At 45.1% G+C, this 13,210-nt stretch overlaps 1 protein-coding gene across 1 annotated transcript in view; it reads right to left on the reverse strand.

The window, feature by feature from the left end:
- Positions 1–426: 426 nt before the first annotated feature.
- Positions 427–13,210, reverse strand: part of LOC310804668 (uncharacterized protein) — a 20,098-nt gene continuing 7,314 nt past the window's right edge. Inside the window, exons 3-10 of the mRNA XM_083669986.1 lie at positions 8,350–8,462; positions 8,132–8,221; positions 7,538–7,658; positions 7,223–7,362; positions 6,928–7,130; positions 6,593–6,702; positions 6,258–6,399; positions 427–6,028 (exon numbers count right to left, since the gene is read on the reverse strand). Of these exons, the coding sequence (XP_083526112.1) occupies positions 4,111–6,028; positions 6,258–6,399; positions 6,593–6,702; positions 6,928–7,130; positions 7,223–7,362; positions 7,538–7,658; positions 8,132–8,221; positions 8,350–8,462 (2,837 nt within the window). The 3' untranslated portion in view covers positions 427–4,110. The remainder of the gene's footprint in view (positions 6,029–6,257; positions 6,400–6,592; positions 6,703–6,927; positions 7,131–7,222; positions 7,363–7,537; positions 7,659–8,131; positions 8,222–8,349; positions 8,463–13,210) is intronic.

The following is a 13,210-nucleotide window of genomic DNA, read 5'->3' on the forward strand; positions in this document are numbered from 1 at the left end:
GAGAGAGAGAGAGGGATTTACTGTACAGAGGGAGAAAGAGAGGGATGCTGGCAGTTACATAAGGGGTTATGTGAAAACACTGTCTCAGGGGAGCGAGTGAAGAGGGAAGAGGAAGAGGAGAGCCAAAACACAAACAGTACTAACACGCTAACCAGTATCAGCAGTGTTTGGATGCAAGTCAACGTAACATTGATATACAGTAAATGGTGTTTATTTATTTTGTGTGCAAGTCTGTGTCCCCAAATGAGCTGGTGGAGATCTATCAGGGAGGTGAATCCTCCTGCCTAGTGTTCCCCCTGTAACCCCCTGCACACGCTACAATGTGATGTTTTCTGTACAATCCCCTTATGCTTCACTGTTCCATTACTTACGCAGGACACTGTATGTCTGCCTGTCTGCTGTACTCAATGAAAGGTGAAGTCGAACAATGGATTACATCTCTTTTATGTCAAAATAAATTAGACTGGTAACCGAGGGTAACATTTGGTACATACAGTAAGGCATACAGTGAAGTTATATATGAAGTTATATTTCTTAACACAGGGTAGAAGATAATCATCAAGTGGCAGAATATATTAAATATGGCAAAGGTGATAGGTAGGCTAATATTTTGAAGCATTTGGTATAGTATTGTATATAGTAAGACATATATGAACACATTTTGCTCTAAACATCATGGGTACTTTAGACAAGTTTAAGGCAACGACACACAAAACCAATGATGAGCAATTTGGTACAGCTGAGATGCATAGCCTATGATTGAACATAAACAGTGAGTTTGAAAGTGTGCTATGAACATGATTGTTCAAGCTAAATACCTTCTAGATCCACATTTATCCCAAACTCTAGCTGCCATGACGGCATCTTCCCTTAAATCTACTTGAAACATATTGGACGACAGTGAATGAATGAGAGCAGCTGAAGAATAGTTGAAAATAATCAAATCCAAGCAAAATGTTTCATGACACTGAGATCTCAAGTGGACTGCTGCACTTCTGAGATGTTGGTCACATTTTAGAGTAGGGCTTTAAAATATAGGCTACGTAGTTCAACTGGCTACGTAGTTCAATATGGGCTATGTAGTTGACAACTGCTTTAATGTCCACTAGGCAAATGTTGCTTTGAATGCACTGCTACAGTAGGTTACTGCAGCGCTTATAGCAACATCTCTCTAAACTCACTCAGTATGTAAGGCCTCAAGGTGATACAGAAACCTATTCTGAAGTGTTTCACACATGATCGGCTGCAAAATGCAAACAATCAAAAGTGCTGCTAGGCAACGGTTATTACAACCCCTCAGTCGTTGTTCAGGGTTCCAATATAAAAACATCCAAATAGATTAGTGCTTTTTGGAGTCATTAAATATGTTTATAACAATAATGCAAGACACTGTTCCCAAGTATCAAGGAACAGAGACGATGATTGTGAGTCTGATTCACATAGTAGAAAATCAAACTACTTTTACAACTGTAAATATAAGTACAGTATATCAGAGTGCCAATTTTAGCTCATGTTTTAAGGACACATTGGAGCTACACACAACTATTCCAAAAGGCACAATAGATTCTTTACACGCCTGTACAACCATCAGTATCTTAATACTGTATGTTATATACAGTATATACTATATATATGTATGATCATACCAATCATAATGTGAGAACCTTATTGACTGACACATGGAAGTGCTACATGGTTTAACATGTGTGGACATCTGACAGTCTTTGGATGACACATTTCTACACAAGGCTGTGTTCTGGTCTTGTTGGTGTTGGGGCAAATGCTAGCTGCTTCCATCCTCTGTTTATTTTCACAGCTAAAGCCTGAGTGCACAACAATGTCAATGCAAGAGGAGGTCTTTGAAGAGCAAAACAACACAACACCAAACAACTTCAAGCAAACAAACATGATAAAGGCTAATAACAATACACTAACTTGTAACTTGTTGGGTAAAATAATGTTGATATCCTTTACAACAGGGAGCCTATTGGCTGTCCTGAGCATTGAGCTCTGAGGAGATGCTGCAGCTGGTCCCTTCTCTAATCTCTTGGTCTAGACGAGTCTGGACTGTGTGACATGGAATGACTTTCACTGTAACAAGTAAAAATGGCCTGTCCCAAAAAAGAGACTACAGCGCTGAAACAGATACGCCTCATCTGTCCACCTCTCATCCATGCCACTCAAACATTGGGCTAGTTTACTCCTGCTGTCTTTTTCAGCCATTTTGTGCCTTGAAATGGAAACTAACCAAAAGCAAAACAAACGTGTTATAAGTGCACAAGCAAACCGAGTAGATTTATACAGCACACTTGCATGTGTCACTGCATTCAGCGCCCCAGGTAGGGTCGGTACAATGATCACGCCAGCAGAAGAGAGACTAGGGGTCCCAATTTGTCTTGGCTGAAGAGCGCTGCGCAACACTAAAACCATGAACAAAAACGGTATCACCGCAAAGTGCGTCTCTACCGACCAACACAAACTTTGCACCCATATACACCCTTTGCACCCAGGGCAGTAAATGGGAGTTTTCGGAGGGAGTACCAAGGAAAGTTGGCAAATTCAAACATCTATGACGTTCTACGTTCAATAATTACCAATGGGCGAAAATAGACACTTATTTGATCATAACAGGCAGCAGTGTCGCCTGTCGAGGAAAATCCCTCATACGACCAGTACATCCTCTATAAATATGTAGAAGTAGGCCTAGTGTATATTCTTGCATTGCTACAGTCTGTCAGCCTAAAACATCGAATGACCAATGTTGCATATATCAATTGTCTCCGCTCTCTGTGCCAATTAATGAAACCATGGAAACGTGCATGTCTTTGATAAAAAATAACAAATACACAACAAAAAACTCATTACCATAGACCTGCCCTCCATCTCTACGCTAACTTGGCTGAACGAAATGACCAATTTGGCGGCCACGCCCACTAAAACTTGGTGTTACACAGCACTCTTTAGAGGGAGCTAAATAGGGCCCCTAGGTCTTTAAAGAAAAAAACAGATCATGTGTTCATAAATTCACATTATGATACAGGGAAGAGTGAAGTCCTTTGTATTAATAATCACATGAAATTAAATGATACAGGCCATTCCAGGAAAAAGCTCAGTATGTCCTCTATCCAATAGTAGGTCCTTCTGTCCTGGTGCAGAAACTCAGTCAACACTCCACTCACAGCGCTCCCTCTTCCAATACCTCCTTTGCTTGAGCATGTACTGCATGTACTGAGCTGTGGGTTTGACTCCCACATATATTAAATATATGTTAACTGTAAGTTCCTTTAGGATAAAAACATCTGTTAAATGACATATTTCTATGTTTTTGATCAGATAGAGACATGGGACTGAATTCAACTGCCCATTATCAACAAAATGGCTTCCATCCAGTCCTATTACTCTCTTAGTCCAGTCATGTGTCTTTGAAACATTGTCGGGTAGCAAGGATAAACTGCCATCTGATGTGTTAAGAGTACTGCTCTCACGTTCCTTGGCTGGTAAGCAGTAGTATCCTCTGGTATAAGAACAAAATGCACTTCTTTAAAGGGTAGATGAACTCTTTAGAAGAGCTTCCTCTTACAGTCTGACCTCTAGTTGACTGAGGTAAAACTGTCTCAGTTTGATGATCTCATGGTGCCAGTGCTGGTGAAATCAATCCCAGTCGTGCTTACTACATAATAATTATCATAATGATGACTCCTGTGTGTCTGCTAGTCCAGACAGTGTCTCTGAGGATGGTGGACATGGCCATATTCCTTTAGGAGATACAGTATGTGTACAGTCTGTGATTCCATTAGTGAGGGGAGGAAAGGCACAAGACCACATCGCGTGAGGAGGACGGCTGGAGATGTATGGGGGAGAGTGGAGTTGAAGATGAGATACTGTCCATCTCACTGTCACAGTATTTAGGACAGGACTTCAACACAATAGATGTGTCATTTCCGGTAGATATCAGCCGACCCCCATTTGCTGTCATATCTTTCATGATAACCATTGTCAAATTTGAGAGTGAATTTAGGACAAACTTGTGAGGACCAGTGCAAATCTGCCTCCATAAACACTCCCAAAAATGACTTCTCCATAAGATGACTGAATGTAGCTCTGTCTTACCTATGTCTGTCTGTTCCAATAGAGGTGGGATGCCTGTATTGATCCATTCTCAGGGGCATACCCTGATGTCGGTGCTCCAGGGCAGTGGCTGCCCCTGGGCTCCCCCTGACCCATGGCCGAGGTCCCCTCGCTGGGCACACTACAGCTGCCGGGCATATAGGGGACCAGCTGGGAGCTGGGGAATGGAGTTTGTAGCTGCTTTATCCCCTGGTAAGTTGCTCCGGACCAGGCAGGCAGTGCTGCAGTGTTCAGCTGGGAGGGGGTAGGAGTGGGTATGGAGGCTGGAGTGAAGGGGATGGTTCTAGTGTATTTGGTAAAGGTGGGAGTGGAGACTGATTCATTTGAGTGAGTGAGGACAGGTATGGAGCCGTTTGCCCGGGTGGGTGCAGAGGCAGGAGCGTGACCTCTCCTCTCAAACATGCAGCTGCCAGAGGGTGTGAGGGGGCTGTGTGTGAGTGTGTGAGCTCTGGGGCCGGTGGGGGACGGTTTGTGTGTAGTGTGAGTGAGTGTGTGATGGTGCTCTGAGATCTGGTGTCCATTCGCCACCCCTCCAGGGGCACCGTGTGGCAGCTGCTGCTGGAGTTGCCATGACGTCTGTTGCCACGGCTGCAACAATCCCTGAAATGGAGGGCTCGAATAGGGATGGCCTGAAAACTGCTTGTCTGTGGGTACGGTCCCACAGTGGTTTAGCTCAAGGCTACACTGCTGCATGCTTTGGTTGAAGGCGTCAGCCAGATTGTTATTGAAGTTAGAGTGAAGGTTGTGGTTGTGGTTAGTGTTTTGTATAGAGGGTATCCATGGCTGGTCTGGCAGCACAGGCAGTATTTGATCGATACTATGGGCTGTTGGTGGAACTATTTGGTTGCCATGATGATATCTGCTGCTGGCTCGTGTGCACTGGCCCTGACTAGTAGTGCCTCCCTCCTGAGTGGGAGCAGCACTTGGTTGTTTATGTGTCGGTCTGTGTACAGCCTTGTGTGGATCCATCACAACCCCAGGACTACACCTCAGCCGTTGAATGCCACCAACAACTCTTCCTTCTTCAACATTTCCCAGCAGGCCCTGCTCTCCAACGCTGTTGAGGTTGGAGTTCATATTTGCCACTGCCTGCCACTGGGTGTTATTTTTGTGTGTGCCATTTGTGCCATAGTGGCCCTGGTTGCATGGCAACATGGTACTCTGGGAGTGGTCTGTGGATGGAAGGCTGTGACAGGTCCCACCCAAGGTGTTCTGATTGGTGGGGAGGTGAACAGAAAGACTGTTGATTGGTTCAACACCCTGAGACCCAGTCTGTTCTAAGCCTATAACACGGCCACCAGCATTACTGTCTCCCAAAAGAGCCTCCTCCACATAGGAGAACACATCGTTGGCTAGTATGCCATTCAGTTCTCCTGTAACTTCTTCCCTTTCCAAGTTCATCCTGAGGAGGGCGCTCTCCCAGTCCCTCAGCTCCTTCTCTTCTACCTCCAGGCCTTCCATCCCCCCATACCCCATCTCACCCAGGATCTCTCCCAGTGAGTCCATCATAGCCTGGGCTGTGGGGTCTCCTCGGCTGGTTCTCCTCTGAGGGACCTGGATCTGTCCAGGGACACTGAGCAGAGCATGGCTGTCCAGGAAGGCTCGCTCCAGGGAGAGCTGAGGGTCCAAGGCTGGCTCTTGGTCCAGGGGCTGGGGGTAGGCTGAGGCCTTCTGTGGCTGGGTGTAAACAGACAGGTCCTGACTGAGGAGGGACCCCAGGAGAGAGGCAGGGTCCAGGGGCTTCTCATCTGGAGACTGCCTGGGCCCTGGAGGGTTGGGGCTAGGAATCACTGGCGTATCCAGGGAGGGAAAGGACTCATACAAGACACCCTCTCCAGTGGCAAAGTTAAAGGGGAGCTGCATTCTCCGCTGACGCAAGTGCTCCTCACCCTCCTCATTCCTGGAAGGGAGACACTTAAAGGTCATACATGACATCATGGAAACTCCTAGAGAACATTTTCATTACTCAAACTTCAAAACTTGGCTTTAAAAAATACGTAAATGTGTACAGTACCCTATATGCAAGCACGCACCATGTCTATAAATCATGCAGTAAGTAAACATACTAATACAGATAATGACTTGAATTATGGTAGGGGCCTCTAACTGAAAAAACGGTAAACACTCACGTCAGGGATTTCTGGCGAGCGATGATGAAGTCAGGTCTCCCTGCCTTAAAGACCAGTCTGGCGTTGGCCTGGACCCATACCCACACACCAGTCTTAGTCAACAGTCTGAAGGTGGTGAAACCACTCTCTCCTGTCTTCATCACTGAGCAGAGAATCAGACATTTGGAAACATCTCAAACATTCCAATGGAAACATTCATATCCCTGTAGTGTAGCAAGGGAGCCAACTTTCTCAATCAAATATGAAGCTTACTCCTGGTGTAGTTTGTGAGAGTACTTTCACAGTAAATGGCTAACAGAGTATCGTGACAGTACTGTAAATGCAGCGTAACTCACTCCTGAGGTGGTTGTCAGCACAGTACATCATGTCTGCAGCATGGAGGAACTGGTAGCCAGAGCCTCTCGTAGTTATCTCAGTCTCAGAGTAGCCCAGGACCACCTTCCCTCTGCAGGGGGAAACATTATACGTTATACACAAATTACACACACACACACACACACACACACACACACACACACACACACACACACACACACACACACACACACACACACACACACACAGAACCCTGTCTACTAATGGTAATGGATGTAGTCAGTCTTATGACAGACAGTGAACAGTTACCAAGGCCATGATACTGTATGTACAGAGAGAGCCTAGTTCATGATACCTGGTGTCTATGCCCATGGGGGCGAAGTCTAGCCTGTGTTTGGTCTGGAAGATGAGGGTCTTGGTGCGGATCTCCATAACAGCAGGGAGCTGCAGAGGGGTGGCAATGGCAAACATGGCCAGCTGAGGGGGCACTGCAGTCCCATCGTCCCCCAACCTGCCCTGGCCATGCACGTACTTCAGACGTCCCTGGAAGTTCAGAGCCTGGAAGAGAGGGAGTGGGTAAGAGACTGGACCCGAGGCATCGGATACATACTGAGCTGGCATAAGTGCAGTGCAGGTGGTATTTCCCCTACCAGGAATCCAGAGGAGTTGTCTAGGAGACAGCGGAAGCGACAGCAGAAGCTCCTCTCCAGGAAGGAGGAGTTCTCTGGAGGGATGTGCTGGGGCATGTAGCTCACAGTGTCACTCACATGTTTGGTGCTAGACTGGATGGCTGCAGAGGACAAATGATGTCCTGGTCACACATACAGTATGTAAAGGACTTTGTCTTGAAAAGAGAATAAGAGCTGTTTGACAAAATTGGATGTTCTTAGTGTGACATACTAAATTGGAACCTGGGTCTCCTATGCGACATAAAGCAGTATTTAGGTGTGTTTTAGGGCCCATACCATCTGATCCATGTTCTGAGTGGATCTGGATGGGGTTGAGGGCAAAGTGGAGCTGGCTTCTGAAAATGTCTCTGTCATCCATGTGGATGAGCTCATATACACTCTGGTGGACCACATCAGACTGAAGAAAGGGGTATGGGGGGGAAACAAAAGGGGACATCATTGACTAGGTAATAATCTATTCTGATCATGTTGAGTAATGGCCACAAACTTAAAGACATACAGTGCCCTGCATAAGTAATGGGACAGTGAAGCATTTTTTCTTCTTTTGGCTCTTATATGATAGTTACTATGAGGTTAAAGTAGAGATTCTCAGCTTTTATTTGATGGTATTTGTGTACATATTGGTTTCACCATTCAGAAATTACAACACCTTTTATGCATAATCTCCCTATTTTAGGGTATCCAAAAGTAATGGGACAGATTTATCAAATTTCAAAATGAAATACTCATGTTTAGTCAAACTTTTGGAGTGTAGAGCTGAAAGAGCTGAAAGAGCCGAAAGAAGAAAGAATGCTTCACTGTCCCATTACCACGCAGGGCACTGTATATAGCAGAGTCATACTGTCAGTTGTCAGTTGAATCAGTTGTTACCTGATGGAAGCCCAGGTAGTCTTGGACAGTTGGAGAGGCATAGAAGATGGAGCCATCAGTCGTCACCACCAGTACAAAACCATTCAGAGCCTACAGGTGAAAGCATAGATGTTAGCAACGCACGCACGCACGCACACACGCACGCACACGCACACACGCACACGCACACGCACACGCACACGCACACGCACACACACACACACAGTTGTGCATTCTACCTGGAGCAGGAGATCTCCCTCTGAGAAGCTGACTCTGTCTATTGAAAATGTATGTCCATTTCTCCCGTTCCCAGTGAAAGAGGGAGCAGACCAGTCACTCTTATGCAGGGTCTCTGTAACACAGGAGAGGAAACAGAGACTTAGCACTGGTGTACAATTTCACATCTTTTTTTGTGTAACGCTGTTCCGAAATATACAACACCGCAAACAAAAATAAAGCTTAGGTGTCTGTTAAAGCAGCAATTAAGTAAATGATAGGAGGGTGTTTTGTGAGGGACCAGACTCTAGAAGAGAAGAAGTAAGAGAAAGAAGTGGCTCATAGATCATTTATTAAACTAATTTCTCAAGACTCCTAGGGATGAATCAAAACCAACTGGATGAAAACACATGAGCAGGTTTACATCATCCGTTTTGATGTGACCAGAGATGGGCTAACTGTCTCCACATCCAGATGTTTTAGGTCCCATGTCTATTCTTAGCATCCATGTTAACTACAGAGTAGACTACACTGGTCTGATCCGAGGAACATTGGAAATGATTATCATTACTGGAAGAGCATGCCATGATCACATCTAATCCTAACCATCAACCCCAAAATGTCCGCCGTGTCCTTGGATGTGTGCACAGATACTGAGAAACTGACTGTTGGGGTTTCTGTTTGCGGTGGCACAATGTCTTCTTTAATTTAACATCTTTGTTAACATCTTCGGAAAGCCTGGGGAAATCCTTTGCAGAAAGTAGCTACAAAGGGGTGAAAACCTGTTTGAAATGAGTGACCCCTCGCAACACGTCAAACCAATCAAATACCTTGCTTGGGTGGAGCTAAAAAAAAAAAAAAAAAAAAAGAATTCAGCTTTTCTATCAGGTTATCTTAAATTTTCCTTGGTGTTGCAAGCTAGCACAGGCAACAACTCTCTACAAAATAGTCATATCCAGTCTGAAAAGATGACACACATAACAACAACCAACCATTCTATGGGCATGTGGGGGGAGGGTTCTTGGAATGTAACATCCAATGAAATTGTGAGCACATTCTCCCACCGCTCAGTCCAGTTCAATCCAAGTGAGATCGGCTAATCTAAAGTTCTCCAGATCTCCAAAGGAGGCGTGAGAACAACGGGATTTGGAGATATGGCTATGCAAGACTACTTTGGTTGCAACAATGTACCTACTCAGATGTATACTCAAGGCTGCAGAAATACAGCATTGAATGGCTGAATATTTCAGACTGATGACTAGTATAGGTACAATGTAATTATTTGTAAACATCTGCAACTGAATGTTAAGTGTAACTACATAGCGTTAGCGTATTCAAACGTATAGAGCTGAGATTGCATGACATGTACAGTAATGTGACTGGCCATCTGAAAAGAGCACACATGACACAGGCTTGAGACTGTACCCAGTCATGTTTCCATCACACTCCCCTGTCTTTGCAGACTTCACATGTCTCTGCTCATGTTTCACTGGTTTATTTCTGGAACAGAGAGAGTATCAGTGACTTCCTACGGGCCATACACTAGCAGCCACTCCCTCCATACAGTATGTAGGGCAACACAGAACAGGAGAAAGCACACAAAGCCAGTGTGTGCTGTATGTGAGAATGTGTGTCTATGTCTGCGTATGTGTATGTGTATGAGAGAGAGAGAGAGAGAGAGAAAGAGAGAGAGATAATTGAGAAAGACTAGGTCCTGGACTAAAACATTGGCTTTGTTTCCTTTGCTTGGTGGATAACTGAAACAGCTTTCAGTAGGTCATGGAGTTTAGGGGGAAGAGTTTGGGAACAAACCACTGAATTACAGGAATAAAATTTTCCTCTCAATTTTAAAAGTCAGCATTTGAGTCAGTCTTTAGTAATCTAATCTCTGGTCTCTGGCGTTCATTCAGCACAGCAATGCCTCCTTTCCTTCTCCTAATGACTCTATGGCACGCCAACAATCCGCCCCCCCCACTCCTCACCCCCCCCCCCCCCCCCCCCCCCTAAACAAACCCAAAGAATCTGCCTCTCGTCTCCCCGTTCTACAAAACCCAAGAATCCTCAGTGAAGTCTTTGTCAGAGAGGCTCCCACCACTAACCTAAAAAGAATCTTGACTTTGTTAGCATAACTTGCGCTGCATCCAGCGCAAGGGACAGCTAGAATTGGTATAATACATCATAATGTCACCATGTGTCCCGGAGCCTGGCCGAGCTATAACACTGCCACTCAATCTCTGGCACATGAAGGACTACCATGTTCCCTCCCACCCATGTTCACTTGACCATGTCCCTTGGTAGCCATGTCATGACCTTGCTTCCCAGGTCCCACATTTGTTCTCCCCCTTCTTCTGTCTGTCTGAATTCACCATAGTGCATGTTGTGAGGTAGGTCTAGGGGCAAGGTCGTTTTTGGAGAAATACAGTACATGATGTGCATGTGGGTACTCCCTGACTACCTTAAGAGGTCTTTCAGTAAGACCAAACATGGACAAAATGTCTGACATTTAAAACTAGGAATGCACTGATATGAAAAAAGAAATCTGATTATTCATAACACAATCAGCCAATAATGATTATTTATTTACCTATTTGTATCTCAACTTCAATCATACAACTACTAAGTGATGGAACAACTTTTATTATTTATATAAATATTAGTGCCCGACAGATATACCACGAGATATCACTAAAATTATCGGCCGACATCGGCCTTTTAGAGAAATATCTTTATCGGCACATATTCCACCGATAATGCACAAAGATATGCGTCAGCCTCACATACCAAAATGACAGAACATTTGTGCAATTAAGTTTTTCCAGATCAAAATATATAAATAAATGGATTTTTAATGGATTTTTATGAATTGATAAACTAGTTTATTGGTGTTTACTGTTACTTGAGTGCCTACTGAAATGGCTTAATTTACCAAAGTAACGTTAGCTCTTTCAAGTGCAGTCAATTAGCATACTTGCTAACTAAAATACTGTTACTGAACAAGAGAGTTATTCAGCATACAGAGTCACACACTACTTTACACTCTCCTACAATCTCACCCTTCTGTTCCCCCCCCCCTCCTCTCTCGGTTGTCAAACCCCCCCTCCCCCCTCCCACCCACACACCACCACCCCCACTTCCATCCCTTCCTGCCTCCCTTCCTCTTCCTCTCCTCTCTCCCTCCTCCGCTCTGCTCTGCGGGCCGTCGAGGTGGAGAGTTCACACGCATACTCTGCACGCCAGACCAGAGAGACGGGGGGCCGGGAGATGGGGGGGCCGGGAGATGGAGGGCTTCACAGAGGGGGAGAACAGAACTACAGTACACAGACCTTTAGGAGACACAGAGGGGGAGAACAGAACTATAGTACACAAACTTTTAGGAGACACAGAGGGGGAGATCTGCAGTATACAGACCTCTGGATTCTCTGTTACTAACATTAAGTCTGCTTTGGGACAATATTGATGCACAGACATTCCTAACATTTGGTTGTTCAGGTGTCAGGTTAAGTTCAGGGTTGGGACACTAACAGCCTTAGTAGAAAGCAGTGGGGTCTACTGCTATACCTCACATGGAGGGAGGTTGGTCATTCACATTGTGCACTGCAGCCCTCCAGATGTCTGGCCCCTTTGGTAAGATGACTGGTGTGAGAGCTTTGATTTAAGGTTCACCACTTCCTGGGAACCTGACAATCAGCTGGTCACCAGTGGTCCAGTCAGAGCTCGTAATCGGCATGCACATACACAGTCATACACAGCTCAAACACCTGCATGGACCACATGAAAGACTCCTTGATGAAGGGAAGGCAGGTGTACGTGTGTGTGTGTGTGTGTGTGTGTGTGTGTGTGTGTGTGTGTGTGTGTGTATGTTTGTGTGTGTGATCTGATCTGATAGGGTTAGACGGGAGAGGAAGTGCAGACGGAAGGAAGTCCCAGGATGCAAACACCATTACTATGAAAGCCATATCATGCAAAATATCAAAACAAAAATACTGCCCATCCACTCACAGCAAAACCACGTAAGCTAGTTGCTAATGTTAAGCTAAATGTCCTCCATGTTGGCAACAAATTTTAATTTGTACACTATCTAGTATCAGTCTTGGATGTGTTAGTGCCAATATGGCCAGTGGCTGATGTGGAATGCAATGTAGCCAGTATTCTATATAAGAGGTACCGGTACACAACCAGTCAACCGGTCAGATCTAAAACTGAGCTTGTCCAACAGCAAGAGTTGATGAGGCAGCGTGGGAGTTCAAGGCTCTGCTTTCTATGATTCATCCAGCCACAGAATCAACTAGTTCAAAAATCAAAAGTGTCCTATCTTACCACTATGGGCTTATCTTTTTTCTTAAAAATAAATAAATAATGCTTTTAGGGCATTTTCTGCTTTATTGGGATAGAGATAGTAGAGATTGACAGGAAGGATGGGTGAGAGAGAGGAGGGATGACATGCAGGATATGTCGATGGCCGGAATCGAACCAGGGACCTTGCGATGATATGGTATGCGCCTTAGTGTGCTACGCCACTGAACGCCCCAGGCTTATCTGTACAGCACTTACGGCTGCAAGGTTTTGTATGAAAGATGCTACACAAAGAGACCATCTCTGAAACAAGTCAAGTCATTATTAATGACCTCAAGTAGTTATGACCAGCGCAGAGCTTGCTGATCATAGCCAGTCATTTGAGGTCGTACGCTATAGACTGATATCCTGGAGTGATAGCATCAGCCCTTGATTGATATAGCCTCGCAGCCTGTGTCTCTGAGTGTCGTTATCTTACGGGCCAGTTTCTCACATCCTCCTTCTCTTTCCTGTGTTCAGAGGTGACTACTGCTGCAGTAGATTGTCCGGGAAATACCATGAGGCATCCTCTTGTTTTCTGAGTCAGAATTA

The sequence above is a fragment of the Argentina silus genome, assembly GCF_951799395.1.
Source record: "Argentina silus genome assembly, chromosome: 5".
NCBI lineage: Eukaryota > Metazoa > Chordata > Actinopteri > Argentiniformes > Argentinidae > Argentina > Argentina silus.